We start from the raw sequence: 22,258 nt of genomic DNA on the forward strand, positions 1-22,258 counted from the left end.
AAATAATGACAATACTATAACACGATACTTTATAAAACAATATATAGTTTAGTAAGTGAACATATAGGATTTTTTGAGAATAGTATCAGCACATAGTGAATGCCATTTTTATTCAGCTAGAAGATACAGGAGGCGTGTGTGTGTGTGTGTGTGTGTGTGTGTGTGTGTGTGTGTGTTTACTTAATAGCAAATACTTTCGGATAAATGCATTCTTAGGCAATTGTGCCGTGCATGACAATCACAGGTGTGCTTACACAAGCTAAGATGGCTACAAGGTCACTGAATGATATAATATATAGGGCCATCATTGTCTGTGTGGTCTATTGTTGACTGAAATATCATTATGCTTCTCATGATTGTAAATAGGTAGAGGTACATTCAATTTGTTTTTGCTCTGCCCCGAGTTTATCACACCACAGAGGAAAGAGTAGAATATTTTCCAGCAAAGCTAGAAAGTAAATCAGTTGTGTCGTTGTGAAACTGATCCTTCACTTCTTTATCCATAGCATGGATTGAAATGATCTTTCCATATTATTGGCTGAATGGAAGACTATAGCAAATGTGACACATCTTGGCACAAGTGACTCACCCACAGTCAATTCTCAGTGGTAACCATGAGCATGAAGTGACAAGGAGTTTAGTTATGACCATTAAGGAGGAGGAAGAGGGAGGGGAGTTAGAAGAAAGACTAGTGTAAAAAAAAAAAAAAAGCCAATTCTTGGCCCCACTTTAATATTAGTCTTTCTAACCCTGGCCTCATCCCCCCACCCATAACACAGTGCTAGAGTCACTTGCTATAATCCCTTTGGGATTTCTTATTCTGAGATCTCTGGGATCTCTGGGATCCTATGGAGAGCTGATCAGAGGACACATGCAAAGAAGCTCCTGCTGCAACCAATGTGTCACCATCCTTTATTTCCTGGAAACATAGTCACTGCATTTGTTCAGCCCTCAAGTGTAGTGAGCCGTTTCTGCGAACTGCGGTCGCCATTACAAGATGGCGCTGGCTCGACTGTGGTTTGTGACAAACAACTCCTTAATTGGGAGAGTTGGTGCGTGGTTTTCTAACACCCTATGAGAAAGCTCCACGTGGCAGCTTCGCATTGGGGCTTGAGATGCTTTATTAAGGCTGGTAGGAGCATTCGGGAAGAGGAAGATGAAGAAGAGGAAGATGAAGAAGAGAGTAGAGTGTAAGAGATCTCGAGAACCTGAATAAACGACTGGAAGAAGATTCCCGGTGTTGCGTCTTCCTTGCGGGCAAGGGGGACGCGACAAATGGTGCCGAGACCCGGGAAAATCAGAACTTTCAGTCGTCAGGAGTGGTGCACCCCTCGTCCCTGAGTGGACCCCTCGTCCGTGAGTGGACCCCTCGTCCCTGAGTGGACCCCTCGTCCGTGAGCGGACCCCTCGTCCCTGAGCGGACCCCTCGTCCGTGAGCGGACCCCTCGTCCCTGAGCGGACCCCTCGTCCCTGAGCGGACCCCTCGTCCGTGAGCGGACCCCTCGTCCCTGAGCGGACCCCTCGTTCGTGAGCGGACCCCTCGTCCCTGAGCGGACCCCTCGTCCGTGAGCGGACCCCTCGTCCGTGAGCGGACCCCTCGTCCCTGAGCGGACCCCTCGTCCCTGAGCGGACCCCTCGTCCCTGAGCGGAGCGGACTCCTCGTCCCCGAGAGCGGGACCCCGTAGGCCTCATATTTTATTGCAGCTGCTATGTGTACTTTCACTTTTGTTTTCTGTGTTCTTTTTTTGTCGTCTGTGTCTTTCGTTTTCTGTGTTCCTTCTGTTGCTGTGCCATGGGTGCCGCAGCAGCAGATTAATTATGACCCTGGGATCTATGCCCAGGGACGCCCACTGCAGCCGGGAAAAGGGAACAGGAGCCCGCCCCGGCCCGGAAGCCGGAGTGTGCGGGGATGGTCCAGAAACAGAGCAGGCTGCTGCCGCAGTAAGAGCTTGGCCAGGCGGGGAAAAATGCAAACAAAATCAGGCAAGGTGCGGTCGGCTAGGAAATCTTGGGGAACTTTTGCCCCGAGGGTGAGCGACGGACTCCGTGTTGCTTGCATCACCATGGTAACCATGGGCTGCCTGGCGGAAGAGCGACTTCCTGGTCCCACCTCCCACACTCTTGGGGGCTACCGATTGGTTCTTCCACAGTCACTCAGACAGGACTTCTAGTCCCGCCTTCCAGCCACTAACCTGTACTGTTGCGTTTCAGATTTCTACCGGAGCTACTCAGAAACTGTATTTTTAAAAATGCCTACCTGTAAATGCTAACGGAAGATATCTTTTTCAGACAAAATTTGATTCCACAGGTTTCTATGTTAAACTCATAAGATGATAAATTGAAGACCCTGGCAGAGTCTGTGCGCACTCATGGAGTGGATGCCGCCTTCACACTAACTCAGGTGGAAAGCATTTTTAATCAATCTCAAGTTAATCTCACAGGAGTTTCTTGTTTTGGCTTCGGGAACGCTCATTGTATTAGCCTTAAGACCAAGAATTTGATTAACTGGAAGGACCCATTGCGGTCCAGTCAGGTCTCAGGGAGCATTCTCAGTGCTGTATTGAGCTAAGTAGCCTCAGGGGAACAATCAGGCTCAGGAACCCCCGTAAATAGCTCTGCTTTAAACATAACTACCTTGGCTATTATCTCCGAAGTACTAATCCCAGTGCCTCCTTCTTCTAATAGTCTTTATAATGCCACTCATTTTAAGGCCTCTCCTTACTGTACCCCTAATCTTGGTTTCCCCCCAACATTTACGCCTTGTCAGGATCATTCTTGGGAGAAACGTCAAGTTGCTAAAGGTTTCTCCCTTTCCCCCTCTCTTAAGAGGTATGTTTATAACTTTGACAACAGTGCCAACTCCTCTCTTTCCAGGAACTTAAGCCTCTGTATGATCTCCTCCAAGGAGACCCTTCCCCCAGCTCAGCCAGGAATCCCACACCTGAGGCTCTACAATCATTAAGACTGATAGAGAGGGCCCTACAAGAGAATCCCACACCTGAGGCTCTACAATCATTAAGACTGATAGAGAAGGCCCTACAAGAGAATCCCACACCTGAGGCTCTACAATCATTAAGACTGATAGAGAAGGCCCTACAAGAGAATCCCACACCTGAGGCTCTACAATCATTAAGACTAATAGAGAAGGCCCTACAAGACACGCAGGTTACCCAGATAAACTACTCTATGCCCCTATCATTTATAATCCTGCCATCAAAATTAACTCCTACTACAGTGTTTTGACAAATAGGTCCCATCTATTGGGTCCATTTACCTGCTTCTAACTCTCGGGTAATAACTCCCTTTTATGAACTGGTGATGAATCTGATCTGGAAGGCCAAATATTTGGGTGATGCACTGTTTGGAAAGACTTTTGACATTCTCATTCAACCTTATACCCAGGATATGATAAGAACATGATCTTTGGTGTCTCTTCCCTTGTAATTTCAAAGGTCAAATTGATAATCACTCTCCCCGACATAAACTTCTAGAAGACCTTAAAAAATGTCCTATTATTTCTCCTAAAATTATTAAAGGGGAATCTATCCCGGGAGCTCAGACTGTTTATACAGACGGAGCAAGAGGGGGGTTTGCTGTTGTTTTTGATGGGTCTCAAGTAATTCGACACCCTGTTCCTAGACTGTCTGCCCAAATATCAGAAGTTGAGGCTCTAATTATGGCCCTTAAACTATACAATTCCATCCCACTTAATGTGTATACTGATAGTCTCTATGTTGCTAAATTAGCCTCAGTTGTTGAAACAGCCCCTTATATTGGCAGACAATCTACTATCATGGAACAATTACAAACGGATCAACTCCTTAGCTCCATGCTAAATTCCATCTAAATGCACAATCCTTACGCTTCTGTGCGGGGTGCTTACGTGATCAGGCTCTACAAATTGTTTCCTTATGCCCAGTGTGTGCTCCATTCATTCATTCCCCTAGTCTAAGTGTTAATCCTAGAGGCTTACACACCAATGATGTCTGGCAAAATGATGTTACCCATTTCTGGTAAACAATAGAGGGAGAATCAGATATTACTATTCAGTTTACTTCCAATGGAAAACAGCAGCCAGATTGGACTTAAGGATATCTCTGGGGGCTGGGTATTTACACCCCCGGACAGTACAATCCTGGCCTGCTTTTTCGGCTTAAATTGACCACAGAACAGCCTACTGGAAGTTTAATAGGACCCAATCAGGTGCTCGGAGATCAAAAGGCCCCATCTGGACCCAAACAGCCTATAGTCCCAGCAGTAATATCTTCCCCCAGCGGTCAAACAATAACTGTGGGCTATCAAACCTTTGATTGTGCCCCTGGGCCCATACACCCTGGAACTGGAGATCGTCTTTTTGATTTGATCCAAGGAGCCTTTTTCGCTCTCAATGCCACTAGTCCTAACAGGACCCAAGATTGCTGGCTATGCTTGACCTCCAGGCCGCCCTATTATGAAGGGGTAGTAATACTGTCTAAATTATCCTCTAATACCACTGTAGATCTTAAATGTTATTCTCTACCCAGCTATAAGATTTAACAGCCATGGCTAAGTCAATTACTGCTTTGGAAAAGTCCCTCACCTCCCTCTCAGAAGTTGTGTTACAAAATAGGAGGGGACTAGATTTATTATTCCTAAGGGAAGGAGGACTATGTGTAGCCTTAAAGGAACAGTGTTGTTTTTATGTAGATCATACTGGGGTAATCCGTGAAACTATGGAAAAGGTCACGGAAAGATTGGCTAAAAGACAAAAGGAGTTTGAAGCACAACAAGGATGGTTTGAACAGTGGTTTAAAAATACCCCATGGTTAACTCCTTTGATATCCACTGTAATGGGACCGCTTTTCGGTCTCCTCCTTATAGCTGCTGTAGGCCCCTGCCTAGGTAAGAGAATGACACAATTTATTAAAGACCAAATTAACATTCTGACTTCTAAGCCAATACAGATCCATTATCAACGCCTGCAGACCAAGGATGATCTTGCTGAAGTTTGTCTCCGACCAATTCGAAGATGATTTTTCTACAATGATCCCTGCTTCATGCCTTCCTCCTTTTGCCCCCTTTTTCTTCTTTATTTTTACTCTATGCCTTGTTGAACCGGAACCAATTAAAGACCCAATAATGACTGGCTGAATAGATACCACTGAACGCCTTGGCAACATCAAGCTGATCTTGTAGTACCCAGAGACGGGCAACTTTCACGCTTGCACTGCAACCTAAGACAGGGGAATGGGGCCTCCCCAAAGACGGGTAAGCAGTGTAGGGGCAGTGAACGACCTAAGACAGGGGCTACTTGATTCCCTTTGACGTGCAACAAACAAAAGGGGGGGAACTGCTGGCACGGATTCCCCCCGGCCCCCAGGGCTTGGATCCAGCCCTGATTTTTGTGCATGTCAAAGAGGCCAGCTCACAAGACCTTGAAGGAGCTCACAAGGCCTTGAAAGATTTGTGGTGTCTGTTTTCGTATTCAGCCAATAACGGTCATGTGGGAACGTCCTGACCTGTTTGGGTCTGATAAGGTTCCTGGTTGAAGGCTTAGTATGAGTAACGGCAATTCACCTCAAGTCTGGCTTGCGCAGATTATCGCCTTAAGATCCGTGCCTTTCTTGTAGGGTGTTACCAACTTGTTTGTCGTTGTATTTCTAAACAGCCACAGTTCAGCCTCGGCTATCCCCCTCCGTCCATCACGATACAGGATGCGAGGCAAGGCACTGCACTTGAGTGATCCTTGAAGTGGACCTCAAGGAGAGCATGTCCTATTGCATGCGGGTTAGACGCGTCCACGCCCCGTCCCACGAGAAAAGCGTCGGCTGATATGGTCTCAGATCTGGGGAAGGCGCCTCCTTGGGGCTGAGCCATACTATGCAGCCACTTCTGCACAGTGGGATAGGACCTCTACTCTCGCCTGTATTGTTTTTAGAAAACAAAAGGGGGAACTGTAGTGAGCCGTTTCTGCGAACTGCGGTCGCCATTACAAGATGGCGCTGGCTCGACTGTGGTTTGTGACAAACAACTCCTTAATTGGGAGAGTTGGTGCGTGGTTTTCTAACACCCTATGAGAAAGCTCCACGTGGCAGCTTCGCATTGGGGCTTGAGATGCTTTATTAAGGCTGGTAGGAGCATTCGGGAAGAGGAAGATGAAGAAGAGGAAGATGAAGAAGAGAGTAGAGTGTAAGAGATCTCGAGAACCTGAATAAACGACTGGAAGAAGATTCCCGGTGTTGCGTCTTCCTTGCGGGCAAGGGGGACGCGACACTCAAGCCCATCCCACCTGCCATTTCCCCTTTTTTTCTCACCAAAGGGACAAAGCCATACATAGCCTGTTGGGGCAGGACTCAGAGCTGGGAGCTTGGTTGTCTCCCAACAGACCACCAGAGGGCAGCAGAGCCAGCTATTTCCAGCTCCTTGTTAACTTTTTCTTCCTCCAAAGGGGAAAGACTAGTTGGGCCACAAGGCTTAGTTCAGACACCTTATGGAAAGCAACAATGAATAGAATATGAGAGAGTTACAAAGACTCAAGTATTCAAGTCAAAAAGACAAAAGATCAAAGCAGGCTACCAACCACAGGCCTTTGAGCCCAGGACCTGGTCAGAAGCTGTGAGGGACCCCCCACAGCAGCACTGCAAGGTCACAGGGTATCCACTAGAGTCCAGAGGCCTTTGGTGGCTTCTGGGCCCCATTATCACCCCCCGCCAAAAGCTCCAAATACAGCCAGGCTGGAGAAGTGGCAAACCCTGGGGGCTAGGGACATAGATCCTGTTCCGAGACCCAAAGATACTTTGTAACACTGGGATTTGGGGCAAATTCTTTAATCTCTCTCTTCCTAGTTTTCCATTTGCAAATGACTATAGTAGGATGTCCCTCAGCAGTGGCTCACTTCCTGGCTGTGCAAAACATGAAGGACAAGCCCAGTCCAAGGACCCTAGGAGCTAAAGGCAGGACCCCCAGACAGGCTCAACCCCAAGTCCTGTTGTACTGACACTTGATATCATGCAAGGGACATAAGCACCCAGGAAGCCAGCAAGTCTGAGCTCAAGTTTCCTCTCTCGCACCAACAAACCATACACGTCTAAGCCGATTCCCTAATTCCTGGGATCCTGGCTTTTCATCTGTGAAATGGGCCAGGGAACCGATCCCTCACTGCCTACTTGTTCAGGGTGGGAAGCAACCAACTCACAGCAGGTTGATCTGCGTCATCAGTCATTGTATTTGAACCTCACAAGAAACCCTAGAGATGCTTGCCTGGTTAAATACAGTCAGGGCAGGCCACTGGTAACAGAGCCAGAGCCTATACTCGTGTTCCCAAATTCTATACTGGCCAAAAAGTTATATTTCTCCTCTAAAGTTACTTTTTTTTTTTTTTTTGAGAGAGAGAGAGAGAGAGAGAGAACTTACTGTATAACAGATCAGAGTTAAGTGGTTGGCTTGGTTCCATTGTCTCTTCTATCTCTAGGAGGTGGACATTATTATTTCCATCCACTCAGGGGTCAACTGAGGCACAAATACACAAAGTGGCTTGCTCAAGGTCACTGAACTGTCTGGGCCAATATTAGAATTTTTCACCTGTGTAGGTCAGCCCCAGGCCACACTGGCTCCTGTCCCCACACCTGGAGCGAGACCGGAGGTATTAAGCTGAAGCAGGACCCCAAAGAGGCTGGAAGAAGTCCTGGGACACCCTGGGCCCTCTCTCCTGAGCCTTTTCTGCCTACATTCTCCTCCTTTTACGCTTTCTCTTTTTCACTGAAGGCTGCAGATTCCCCCCATGTACCCGGGTCTCACAGAACTGGGAGTAGAGACTGACCCCTGCGACCCAGGCCTCTGTTTTGAAAAGTTCAATCAGATTAGCTCATTAACGACCTTTCCAAATACCCTGGCAGTAGGCCGGCCTCCACGGGCCCCTCCACAGGCCACCGGGCCCCGGTTAATGAATGACTCGGCCGGCTGGTGCAACAGAGGCCCTCTGTGAAGTCAGAGTCACCCGGGGAGTGGGGGGCAGATCATTAATAAATATTGATTTGGCTCCAAAGGAAGCAGCCCGCTGGAGAGCTGGCCCTGGACACCCACGTCGTGGTCCCATTAAGTCAGGGTCAACTGCTCAGCCAGGACACCAAGGGGCGGCTGGCTCAGGAGTGCTCCTGAGCCAAAGGCCCCCACTGGCCTGGCTGGAGCCTGCTTCCTGGCCAGCAGGTCAGAGCAGGCCCATTAAATTTACAGCAGTTCAAGGTGCAGGCTGAGTCCAGTGGAACCCCTCCCGCCACCAGATGTTCCCTAGCCCCAGGGCTTAGCCAAGGAGGCACCCCGGCTTGCCTCCAGCCTGTCTCAGGGAGAGCCATAAATCCCCCAGCTCTGAAGCCCAAAATAGAAGGGTGTTTCCACCCCCGCCACCCAGGCTCCTGGATGTCGCGTCCGAGGCAATGGTCTCCGGCCACTCAGACAAGCAATCGCTGTGCTGATCCTGGTGGTTCCCACAAGGGGTGAAGGGGTGGCAGCTTGCACCTTGCAGAAGAAGATGTTGGAGGGTTTCATCTTTCACTTCTCAAAGAACTTCTTCTTTCTTTTCAGAGGATCAATATCCTTCAGGAAGGTCTGAAGTATACAAAAGTTGAACGCTGGGGCAAGCTATTACCCTCTACCTCTTAGAGGCGTGGTCAGGAATGGTAGGTTCAGGGCCAACCATCTGTTCTTTCTGTTCACATGTTAAAATGAAAACCAAAGGGCCAGATGAATTAAAGGGATCTGGCCTATAAAGGAAAGAATGTAAATGTGTTGAATAAATAGATGAAGTGAAGGAATAGGATATGAGTGAAATTATGAATAAATAACATCCTGCAGGCTGTTTATTCCAGCCACCTACCTATGCAGTACTACCTTCCCAATAGATGTCATATATCTCATAAATACATCTAATGGCAGGTTGGCCACTCTGTCCCCAAGTACCAATTCTCATGTAGCACTGAAACTTGGTGATGGGACTTAGTAGTAATGGACTTGCATTGTGTCAATGCAAGTTGAAACATGGAAAGCCTCTTCCACAGATGGTCTGTCTCACTCCAAGTGGTCTAGCCTGGCCCTTCTTCCTCCCCTCCATCAAATTAAGAAAGACTAGGCTCAGCGCACCTCCTAAGGAGATCCCCAGGCATGTCACACTTCTCCACTGCTGCAGGACATCCTGCAAGAAGCAGCGACCCACAGATGACAGGACACATAGATGCAGGCACCAGCTCCGTCTCTTCTCTCTCCTGCCTCCTATCCCGGGTACGCCCCTGGGTGACATGCGTCAATGAACTGAATTCGGGATAAATGTGAAAAAAAAGAGGAAAATGTGGCCAAGTTGATTCTGGTTTCTGAGGACTATTAAGAGAAGAAAGAAAATCCCTATAAATAGGATTTTAAGTAAGATAGGCCATGTCATTTATAAAATGCTAAAGAAAGGGTTGGTGCTGTTCCATGCTACGAACACTGCCAAGGAGGATGACGAAAACTAAGTAGGCTCTTTGTTTTGGAAATGGTTGTGGTCAGAATGATAGGAAAGAAAGGAAGAAGATTCAAAAGGGAGGAAGGAGGAGAGGATGAAAGGAGGAAGAAAATGGGAAGAAAACCCAGGGGAGGAGGAACACCTACGTGGGGGGCTGGTCTCTTGCCTCTTAGGCCTGTGCTGTCTCCAGTAGGTCCCACGGCCAGGTGGGGAACACCCAGCCCAGGAAGAAACACCTGGAAATGGGCGACACTCTGCAGGTCCCCACTAATCCCACACATGAAGTTGCCTCCCCAGTTTCTAGGTAAGACTGGCCCCAGTGAGGGGAGGTAGCCACCGTCTCCCTATGTGTTACTGGCCTGGTAGGTGTCCACATCCAGGGAGCTGGGGTTGACAAACGGACGGTTATTGGTGGTTACTGGTCACAGAGATCTCTCCCTCCTGATGGAGACCATGGGCCTGTTTACCTCAGCCTGTTCCACTAGATCTGTCCTGACAGCCAGCATATCTCACAAGATCCCCTCCTTGACCTACAGAAAGTGTGAAGAGGGTCTTCGTTCCATCTCACAGATGGAGAAAAGGCTGATATGATCACCGGCAATAGGAAGTGTCTGTGTGCAAAGCAGAGATTCAAATCCTGAAATTCTGGCTCTCGATTTTATTATTTATTATTATTATTATTATTATTAATTTTATATACGGGGGATGGATCCCAGTGGCACTTAACCACTAACCCACCTTCCCAGTCCTTTTTAATTTTTTATCTTGAGACAGGGTCTCTCTAGATTACTTAGGGCCTTGCTGAGTTGCTGAGGCTGGCCTCCTGCCCCAATCTCCAGAGTTACTGGGATTATAGATGTGCACCACTGCACCCAGCTCTGACTCTCCATTCTTTATTTTATTTTTTTTGTAAGTGGAAAAAAAACATTCAAAGTTTATTTTGCAACAGACAAACAGCATCAGCAGGTCCTACAGGAGTTTCTCCATTGGTCCCACATTCATTAGGCACTGAGCTCAGCAGTGAGAACCACTGGGGTGTTCTCCATAACAATATCCGCGTCGCAGTGTAAACAGGCGCTATGACTGTGTTCACTTACAATTCCAGAAGGAAAGGCACAACTTGGCAAAAACATATATTTTTTTTTCTTTTTCTTTTTCTTTTTTTTTTTTTTGATCCTAAAGCCAGGTGCAATAACTAATACAAAACTTTGGGTGACAGTCTTGATCCACGTTTCAACAAGGGCCATCCAAACAGAGGGAAAGAATCCTCGGCCCCAATGTCGGGTCCTTCTTTCTCCTTCCTCATTCAACCACTAGAGCAGTGTCTCGGCATCTGTCTGACTCTCCATTCTAAATGTACTGCTCTTTCTGCGTCATTGTGATGCTCTCTCCAACCAGCATGAATGCAGAGTGGCATTCAACTATAACTACTTCATATCCTCTTACTTCCTTTTTCAATTGAGGGATCACACCTGTCCCACAGAGAAAAGGTGTTCTCAGTCTGACTTCTAAGTTCCACAGTTGTTCCCAGTATGTGAGAGATGGTGGATTTTCTTTATCCCAGATCATGAATTTGAGGATTCTGGACCTGCTTAACCAAAAGATTCATTGTCTATCCTGATAAAAGACTCAAGGATAAGTTTCCTGCCAACATGGGTCCTACGTGCCAAATACATTATGCAAATTATGTTGTATAATCCACATAAATGCATTGGCACCCGGGTATTTTCATTTTCAGATGAGAAGAGCCAGGTTTAGAGAAGACAGGCAACCTGGCCAAACAACAGCAGCCCAGGAACTGAACTAGAACAATGAAGACTGCAAAATCCACACTGCCTTTCAACTTGACCTCTCTGTCTCGTTTTCTATTATTGACAACAAGGGTATATCATCTGCTTGCTGTACCTTCCTAAGTTGGTTATTGCAAAGTTTAAATGAGACAATCTTATGGGGAAAGAATTTTAAAGATGATTTGGCATACAAATAAGGAATTCTTCCTAGAATCTGGTTATAATTTTGTAATCTCCCTTAGCTTGATCCCCTGTGACCTGGCCAATTGGATGGCTTCAGAAATAGCATTTGCTCAGGTTTTCTCTTGCCAATAAATAGTGCTGCCCACATTTCAAGGAGCAAGCAAATACCAAGGACGTCAAGGACCTCACTGGGTACCCCCTTCCCCAAATGGGTTTATTCTTTGAGCTGGGGGTCTGCTTGCTCTCAACAGGAGCAGGCCTGTGAAATAGAAGTCACTCTCCAGTGGTCAGGATGTAGGGCTACACCAACACATCCAGCAAGCAACCTTTAAAACAGAAAAACTGTAGTCAATTCTGTGTGTTTTTAAAAACATGCAAACCCATGGACTTCTGCAGACATAGGGCTACAAGCACCTATGTCTAACCATGGCCATGACAGGCATTCATGGGGCAAAGCGAAATGCATGGGAGAAATTTTAGAACTGAAAAGAAGGTAGTGAGAAGATGGAAACAGAACACACAAACAAGTGGAAGGGCACAGGTGGCCGGGATGGAAAATCCCAACAGAATCCGCACTGGCCTCCAGCCCTAAGCAGCCTTCCTCTAGAGATTCCTAACTCTTTGGGAACCACGACTCCTTGGAAAAGTCTTCTCTCCTAAAATGTGTGCATGCACATGCAAATGTGCCATTGTGCCCCCAATCCCAGGGGGGGCTTTTCAGAGTACTTTAAGGGATCCTGTCCTTCCCCTATCCTAAATTGATCTGAAGCATCAACCTTACTCAGCACAGCTGTTCAAGGCAGAAATGGTGGAAAAGAGAGAAAACTCAAGGGGATGGGGGTTGGCTATTAGAGGGAGGGAGAAAGCACTGGAAAGTTGCTTCTTGCAATAATCACAAGAGCTCCCAGCTTATATGGATGGATGGATGGATGGATGGATGGATAGATAGATGGATAATAGACAAGAAAGAGACATAGAAAAATATGTAGACATTCATATATATATACACACAAACAGATACATACGTAGGTAAGTAGGGAGGTAGATACATACATGCATATTACCTAGGCAGGCAGACAGATAGATGATAGATAGACAGACAGCCTTTCAGCTCCACACAGAATATGCAGTTGTATTTGCAGCCTGGACTTGCTTAACTTCCACACCAACACCCTCATAATTACTATAACTTGAATAAAATCTAACAAGTATCCATCTGCTCTTGGAAAAATAACGCCCAGGAGATAAGTTTCTCACAAAGTGATCTCCTCGACCTCCATCCCTCCAAGACGCGCTGTCCGTCTGCTTCCCCTGGCTGCAGTCTGTCTCCACGTAGGCATTTTCCATCCCCCCAGTAAATGCAATGTCATGCAGAAGACTCAAAGGGAAGGTAAAAGGATTAGGAGATTGATCGATGGCCGATATTAATGCTCTTTCATGTTGGGTTGGAGAAGGATTTGAGGTCCTCAGGAGAGAGGGTAGAGGAGAATAGACCTCAACTATTCAAAAGACTCTCTGGATTAAAATCCTATTAAACTTACATCAGCTTCTCCAGGAGGCATTTGAGAAGGTTGGGGGTTTCTTTAACATGTCACCATAATTAACCTTCCCTTAAGCTGTTTTGGGTGGGGAACTTTAGCAATTAAGAAACTGAAAAACTTTCATTTTCTGTCACCCACATGGCTCTTTGAATGGTTTGAAAACTAGAGTGGAAAGTGGTTTAGCTTAATTGATTTGAGGGGTTCAGATCTCCCACTTGAACCTGCTGTCAGACCCGCCCGAGATCTGAGCCCCTCATTAAAAAGGGCATTTTGTCCAGAGAAAGAATCAAAGGTTCCGGGCTACTCCAAGGCTTTTCTTCCTCTGATCATTGCCCATTGAGGCCTCGCAGAAGGAACAACTCTGTAAAGAGACCGTTGTTTCCGCTACAAAAATCTGGGCCCAAACTCCACAACTGCTACCACAGAGACCCAAGGGGCCCTCTATTCCTTGGCAGATGCCACCTCTGCATCTGCTGCATCCCTAGAAGCTGTTAAAATAAGATGAGGTCAGGTGGTCGTCATCAGGGCATGTCTGACCGGCCATTCCAAGAAGTAAGGGTCCTGAAACACTTGTTGTTTTAAAGACTTAGAAGTTTTCTTTTCTCCAGGTAAAATGTCCTCCCAGCTTCAAACATCAGCACCCTGCCATTTGGAGCAATGAGGTGAGGAACCCTGCTAAGGGACCATACCCCTACTACCTTCCGCCTCTGATAGACTCAGTGGTGACGACGTGATACCTTTTCACCTTCACGTTGCTGGTCCTCAGAGACACACAGCTGTCTCTCTCACAGCATCCTTCTCTCCACGGCATTGACCCGGGTGTCTTGTCCCTGCCAGACGGTGAGATCCTGTGGAACAGGCAGCTGGCCCCACTCTCTCCACAGCTCTGATCAGTGTCAGGCACAGCATGGGGCTTCAGGGCACCCCTGCCAGTGACCACACAGAATTCTCACTGTGCCTTGAGGCGAGTCATGGCCTCCATCTTTACAATGAAACATTAAGGAGGGAGTCTGCAGGGCCACGTGACCTCCGAGGTCATGTTGCAGTTTTCAGGGTCTCTGAGACGTTGTGTACAGACTGGCTGTTTGTGGCTCCTGCATTCACGTCCCCAATGATAATAATTTATAAGGATGATAATGATAAGAAAAGAGACGATCGATCAAGTCTTTAAGTTTGTTCTGGTGCTTCCTAGGTGTGATTTCTTTCGTCCTGCAGGGCAGAGACTCTTGTTTTCCCCACTGGATACAATAGAAGGCTGCAGAGGTCAGTCATTTGCTCAAAGTCACACCAAATGCGGTGCGCCCTGGCTCCGGAACCTGGCTCCTAACTGTCCCGTGATATCCCTGCTGAGAACCTCCTTTCTGAGCCTCTAGCCCGGGCTGCGGCCCTCCAGCTGGTCCACATACATCTTCCGGGCCCCTCAAGGGGCCGCCTGCCTGCTTGTCAATTGCTTTGATTTCCGACCCCAGAGCCCCAGCTGGCCCAGCCTCCACCTGCTGCGACCAGAGGCAGAGCTTGCCCCAGGATCCTGGAGGCCCTTTGTCCTGAGGGCCTGCAGCTCCTGTTGGGAGCAGGTGGCCGGAAAAGCAGGAGAGGACAGTCACTGGGGAGGCAGCTTGAGGGGCTAAAAGGGGGGGGGGGAGAAAGGGCTGAACAGAGGACAAATTCCAAGGGCCCAGCCCCTGGATACCTGAGCCCCTGCATGGCTGTCCATGGTGGGCAAGGGCAGAGCCCAGGAGCGGGCCTCATTGTCTTAGTGTTACCTTCAGGAGGAGAGGGCAGAAGGGGTCTCCTAGGAGGGCCTTGGAGCTACCATTTAGGAAATAACTCAGTGGCCTGTTTGACAAAAGCCACTTTTTGTGGCTCATTTTTAAAGCATCTGCCTATTAAAATCCTATTTTTAAATCATTGTTAATTGACACATAAGAACTATACATATTCTTGGCACGTTCAAGGTCCTGGGTTCAATCCCCATCATAAAGAAAAAAAGTCTACCTATTTATGAGAAACCATATATAAATTGTATAATGCTCAAATTAGGGTAAATAGATCCATCTCTATAAACATGGATCACCTTGATGTAGTAGGAGTATTAGAAATATTTTTTTTACTAGCTTTTTTTTTGAAAAAGAAGTTACATTGCAGTGCAATAGAACACCAGAACTTATTTCTCTTACCTAACTATAACTTAGTATCTATTAACCAATTCAGCTACAGTGCTTGAAATTCTCTTGACCTAAAGGTTTTTATTTTTCTGAAAGAAACTTTTAATTTTACAGTGGAAAAAAAATTTTGATTAATAAAAAAATTTTGATTAATAAAAAAATTTTGATTAATAAAGTTCACCACAGCCATCACAGTCTTAAATATTTACCCAAATGAGTTGAAAACTTATGTCCACACCAAAGCCTGCTCGTGAATATTTATCATAGCTTTATTCATAATCACCAAAGATTGGAAGCAACCAAGATGTCCTTAAACTAGACGACTGGATAAACAAACTCGTGAAGTTCATGTGGAATATTATTCAGAGACAACATGAGCTCTCCAGTCAGGAGAAAACAGGAAGGAACCTCACGTGTGTGTTGCTAAGTCAAAGAAGCCAGTCTACGGGGCTACACACCATAGAATTCCAACTCTACGACGTTCTAGAAAAGGTGAACTTCAGAGACACTAAAAGTATCAGAGGTTGCTGAAGGGAGGGTAATGTAGGAGGGAGGACTAGGTGGGGCACATTTTTACAGCAATGAAACTACTCTGTTTAGTTTGATGAGGATACATGACGTGCATTTGTTAAAACCAATAGAATTATACAATGCAAAGCACGATTCTAAATATAAACCCTGGATGTTAGTTCACAAAAATTTATCAATATTGACTCGTCAAATTATAAAACATGTATTGCACTAATGCAAATTCTTAATAAGGAGAATGAAGACATTGGAATTCTCTGTGCTTTCTGCACAATTTTTCTGTAAACCTAATGCTGTTCTAAAATTAAAGTCTATTAAAAATATGCTTTGGACCCTAAAACACAGCTTCCTGTTTCATTATATTCTTTTTAGGCTAATCATAATCATAACAACTTCATACCATCATTTAACCAGCCCTCTACTATGTCAGATACTGTTCCAAACATGGTTTACATATTATCTCATTTAATGCTTGTATAAGCCTAATGAAAAAATTGAGATCACAGTAGCCCAAGGGACTTGTCAGAGTCTCAAAGTCATAATGGGGAGGAAGTAGGACTTGAACCCAAGTCCATCTAATCTCAAGCCCATACTTACAATACCTATGCCCTATCACGCTTCACTTCTCCAGGTGACAGAAATGGGCAGCACCTTGGTAAGCAGAGAACAGGACCACACAAGCCTTAATAAATCCTGTATTTAATCATTCACTCACAAATATTTGCTGTGTACTGAGCACTGAGCTGAACTCTGAGGATATACGTACAGGTAAGAGGGATCCCTTTCTCATGAGGAGCTGGCAGTTCAGGAGCAGAGACAGATAAAAAGACAGACAATGACAACGGCACCTTTAGGACCAAGGAACCAGGCAGGGCCAGCTCCAGGACTGGCACGTTATGCACAGCTCTTGAGACAGTCCTCTGGTGGCAATGGAGACCACTAGGCGTCTTATTCTGGGTTTGCATTCACATAGGAAGCACCTGGCACCCTAACCATCCCACCTAGAGGTAGAAGATTGAGAGATGATAAATCAGGAACGAAAGATGTCTAAAAATTGCAGAGAGAGAAAGAGAACTACTAATCTAAGAAACAGCTATTTTGAAGGGGAGGAAACTAAGTTGCTATGTGTCCCTGACATGCTAAGCTAGTCCTGGTCCCTTACCTACATCTTCTTGTCTAATCCCCCACAACGGTTTCCAGGGGAGGCATTATTTGTGTGTCATTTTATAAAAACAGACTCCTGTGTCCCAGGATTTCTCTGATTCTTTTTGGGAGGGTGGCGGAGGGTACTGGGAATTGAACTCAGGGACGCTTGACCACTGAGCCACATCCCCAACCCTATTTTGTATTTTATTTAGGGACAGAGTCTCAATGAGTTGCTCAGCACCTCGCCTTGTTGAGGCTGGCTTTGAACTCGCCCGCGATCCTCCTGTCTCAGCCTCCTCCGGAGCCTCTGGGATTACAGGTGTGTGCCACCCGCGCCCGGCCCTTCTAATTCTTACCAGTGTCTTTCTTCTTATCTCGGGAGAGCTGGTGGACAGTGGCGCCAATGTCATGCCTCAGGATCTTGATGATGCTGGTCAGAGCAGGCATGCTGCGTTTATCCAGGTGGGTGAAAAATTCATACTCGTCCTTGTTTAGTCGAGAAGGTCTGGACTCAATGTGGGTCAGGTTTATGTCATTCTCCTGGAAGAGAGAATCGAGTGTGAGGGGACAGTCACCGTGACTGACAGAGGCCAAAGATGCAAAGCCAGACCCAGACACAGCACAGCAATGTGTGGAGGTAAGGGGCAGGATTTTGTTTTTAATAACAGTAGAAGAAAGTCCTTAAATTATCTACAGATGTTTACTTTTTCTTCTGCAAAACCAAGTCCCAAATGGCAAGTGGTGGGAGGAATTATTCAAATGTCACGGTATTTGATCACATGGAAACCTACTACTGGCTTAGATTTGCTACCACAGGATTTTGGTTTGGTTCAAATATCAAGGACAGTGGTGGCCAAAATTATTTACATAGGAAAAAAACCCCTTCCCCAAGATAAATCTCACACAATCTCAATTAAGAGATAGTGCAGAAGCAACGTTGGTTTGCTGAAACAGAATTTTCAGCACTCAGACTTCTTGGCTTTACATCTAAGTTTAAAGTATATTGGTTATGAGATTTTAGGCAGCTTAGTTCATCTTTCTAAACCTCAGTTTTCCCATCTCTAAATGAGTGGTCTTAAAGATACCCACTTCATCAGTTCCTTGGGAGCCCTGGATGAGCTGGTGCATACCATCCCACTACTTAGCACATAGTAAATGCTCAGTAAAAATTAAGTAATTGCCATTAATTTCTTTATGTGATCCCTTGGGTTTCTTTTATGTCATTCAACAAGTGTGTGTGTGTGTGTGTGTGTGTGTGTGTGTGTGTGTGTAAAACGCCCATCAGATGCCAATAATCTTTCTAGGTAATTGGGGTCCCTCAGTGAACAAAACATTCTAGTTGAAGACATACACACAATAAGCATAAAATATAATTTAGTTATTATTTTATAAAGATAAAGGATAAGGAAGAAAAATCACAGCAGAGCAGGGTGAAGGGGAGAGACAGTCCTGAGAAAGAAGGAGGGTGCATTGGAATATTGGAATATCATGTGCTGCCCTGTTGAAGGGACAACAGCAAGACCAGCATGACCAAGGCTGAGGAAGTGATGAAGGAAAAGTCGAAGAAGTCAGAATAGTGCCAGGGGAGAGGCCAGTTATGCAGATTATTCAGAAAGAAATAGGGGTCTTACGAGGTTTTGAGCATAGGAAAATAGGCTTTCCCAGTGCCCACAGATTCAATCTGACTCCCACCTGGAGAATAAGCTTTGGGGGTATGACAGACCCATCTATAGGTCTGACCTCCTGCCAGGAGGCCATTGCTGTGATGTGGGACATGACGGTGGCTGTGCCCTGGTGGGTGAGAAGAGGCGAAATTCTTGACACCTTTACAATGTCCTCAAAGGACCAAAATTATCAAGGCACATGAGAAAGATTTGTGGGTAAAGAAGTAGGAAAAGGTCCATCCTAATCCATACCACACTCAGATTTCACCATGACTTTGAATCACCATGTGGCAGAGCAAGGAAGATTCCAGAAACCCCAGGGAAAGAAGAGGCACCAATTCAGCCTCCTGTCTCCCTGCAGTGTCTTTAAGTCAAGCACGTGGTGAGTCAGGGGGGAGGCGCAGAGATGGAGAAGCAGCTTCTACTTTGACCTTTGCCTTCGAACCCCTCAGACCAGCTGCTCCATAACTTCTTCAACAAGCACTCGATGATGGACAAGTAAGTTGCTCGTGTTATTTTTCACCACTAGAATCAGTGAGTAACATTACACATACGCTTTTCCCTCCTTGCCTGATTTCTCAACATCAATGCCTAGGAGCCATGTTGCCGAGTTGCAAAGTTGTGTTCCCTTTAAAACATTTTTATATATTGGCTCTTGGGAAAGGCCATATTCATCCACACCTCTTCTCCATTAGAGCCTTACTTCTCATCTGCCCAAACTTTCAATACTCTTGACCTGATAGTGAAGAAAACTCATAACTCATTACTCAATTTTTTTAATTTAATTGTTTAGAGGAGACCACACATTTTTTTTTTCCTGAGGTTAATGATCATCTGTATTTCTTCTTTCATAAATTACTGGTTCATGCCATTTTCCCATTATGAAGTTTTCTGGTTTTTTTTTAACTGATTAATAATAACCATTTGTATATTGATGTTATCTCTGTTAAATGTAATTTTTTCAAGTCATTTTTTATGCTTGGCTATTCTTAAATACCTTCACACATACAAAAAATATTTAAAATGTTCTCAAAAAATGTAGGGAACTAAAAAATAAAGTAAGTCTCTTATGAGTTTTTAGGGATTGCACTTGAAATGCCTTCTTAGAAAAGAGCAACTTGTTCCTCATCACCACCTTCACGTCAGGACTTTCTCAATTTTTCCAGAGAACTCCCTAATTTTACAATCAAGTTCCCTGAGATTTATTTTGGCATTGATGGTGTTCGAAGTGCAAAATCACCAGAACATAAACAAGACGCACACGACTGGCTGTGTCATTTGTCCAAATGCATTCCTAAAATCTTGATGGTGGTGATGATAATGGTGATGGTAATGGCACTGCTGGATAACTTGAAAGTCTCACTTATTTCTTGGCTCTGACTTCCTTCCAAACAGAGGGGATTTGGGGCCTGGAGCCCATCTCTTTTTTTTTTTTTAATTTTTTTTATTGATTATTTAAAGCATTACATAGCTCATGATATATCATCTTTCATACATTTGACTCAAATTGTGTTTTGAACTCCCATTTTCACCCCAAATACAGATTGCAGAATCACATCTGTTACATATTCACATTTTTACATAATGTCATATTAGTGACTGTTGTATTCTGCTACCTTTCCTATCCCCTACTATCCCCCCTGGAGCCCATCTCTAACAATGAGATGTCACAGTTCTCTTGCAACATCTGGATGCATTATATCAGTTCAGAAGGAGAGATGGATGTTGCTCAGCAGCAGAGCCTGGTGAAATCTGGTAAAACCTGCTGGACCCCAACACAAGGGAGTGAACCTTCAGCCTTTAGTCAGCTCCCCACCAGAAGTTCCCCTGAAGCTTCAGCAGGCCACGCCCACATCCCTACAAGGGAGCTGTGAAAGTTGCTGTGTCCAATGACACACAAATGCAAAAATAAGGATCATCTACCATGGCTACTCTACTTCCATGTTTTTAGATGGTGACATTTTAGCTCTTTGGGTTGTTTTCTTACATAGGCACACAAATAATTAGTTACTTAAATCCACCCTCAGATTTTAAGTACTGAGCATATCATCTGCTGAGAACACCGCTAGTGCTAGTTCATTACAGAGAAAAACCAAGGGAGTATGGTTTATGTTTTATTAAAACAAACAAATGACAAGGGTGATCTCAACATTTAAATGAACAGAAAATGCCATGAAAATTCAACAACCTAAATAACTCTAAAATGTCAAAAAAAAAAAAAAAAAGTTCATCAACCAGATAGTTGAAGAGGTCTCTATCTTTGGCCTTGTTTATGGTTGAGGATTGGAGAGGCCACATAGAACTACAATAATGAACCCTTTTCCCACTTGAGGAACACTTTACGGTTTACACTTCTTTTCCGAGAGCTTTCCCATAATCCTTTGAGGACATTAAAGAAAATGTAAAAAAAAAAAAAAAAAAAAAAAAAAAAAGTAAAATTAGAGATGAAGATGCTTTACTGCCAGCAATAGGGAGGGACAATTATCTCTTCTGATCTTGAGTCATTAGTCTCCTCACCACACTGCCTTTCCTGCCAGGGATCAAGCCCTCCTCAAATGTCAGCTTTTATCATTATCATTAATATTAAGTCAAATGCAAAAAGTTAAGGGCCCTAGATATTTTTAACTAAGTGACCTCAGACTCTCTTCCATGACCCCAAGGACACAAGATGCTGCCATCATTTGTGGGCTCACGTGGTGACCAGGTGAGATTAGATGGAGGCCCGAGTGGTGGACAGACGGATCCTAGGAAAGCCAGAGAGATAATGTAAGCTCTGAAGCTATCTCTGGCAAACAGATTATTTCCTAAACAAAGCAAAGAGCAAGATCATCCTTCCTGGCTCAGGAAGAAAGAGAATGGGAAGTTTCCCATTTACTGACCTATGTTGAAACTTCCAAAGGAGAGACAACCAACCCCTGCCTTCTGCAGGGTGGAGAACACAGAAGAACCAAGAACCACAAAGGGACACATGTGGGGCAGGCTTATTTATGCTGGAGTTTAGGATGCAGGCCAGGGGCAGTAGGAGGGGGTGTGTGCAGAGGGAGGAAGTTCTGGGAGGCGAGTCATAGGTTAGGAGTGCTCACCACCCACACCCACCCCGTGAAGCAGCCACTTTCAAAGAGAAGATTTTTACTTTGGGAATAACCACAACACATATGCCATGACTCAGTCATAGTGCTGCAGATCAGGCTAAGAGGAACAATTCTCAACACTTTTCACCAAAGTTTTTTTTTTAGCTAAACCCAGGGGAATGACTAAGTGGATGTAGTACCTACCCTCAGTGGAAAATTATGCAACCATTAAAAAGCAAGTAACAATGACATTCAAAAAATGAAGGGTCACCCATCCTTTAAGATGTGTTAAATGATGGGTTTAGGGGTGATTTGGTTTCTTTCATTTTTCTTTTTTTTTTGTATCATAGTTGAACTTTTCTAAAAATATCATTTATTACTTTTATTATAAAAATTATCTTTATTTATTAAATAATTATAATGATAACCACTCGGAAAAATACTTGTGATGTATATTAATATGTGGTAATTAAAGCACATTTAAAACAATTATGTCAGGTCCAAAAAAAATCTTGGATGAAAAGCATCAAAATATTTATGGTGACATCAGGTGAATATTCCAAGTCTTTCATGAGAGGAGTTTCTGGCTTAGCATGCACTGAACATTCAGCTGGGGTCTTTATTTCTTCCCCATTTCTAACAATGTGTTAATAATTAACCCTGTGTTTACCAGGCAATTTCTTTCCTGGGGTGTGTTC

At 45.0% G+C, this 22,258-nt stretch overlaps 1 protein-coding gene across 1 annotated transcript in view; it reads right to left on the reverse strand.

Annotated features, from left to right (window-relative positions):
- The window catches only part of PAH (phenylalanine hydroxylase), a gene marked incomplete at both ends in the record, with an annotated part of 73,958 nt that overhangs the window by 32,820 nt on the left and 18,880 nt on the right, over positions 1-22,258 (reverse strand). The window contains one exon of the mRNA XM_081311469.1: positions 17,182-17,365. Within this exon, the coding sequence (XP_081167595.1) occupies positions 17,182-17,365 (184 nt within the window). The remainder of the gene's footprint in view (positions 1-17,181; positions 17,366-22,258) is intronic.

Source organism: Spermophilus citellus, assembly GCF_964194105.1.
Source record: "Spermophilus citellus genome assembly, chromosome: 10".
NCBI lineage: Eukaryota > Metazoa > Chordata > Mammalia > Rodentia > Sciuridae > Spermophilus > Spermophilus citellus.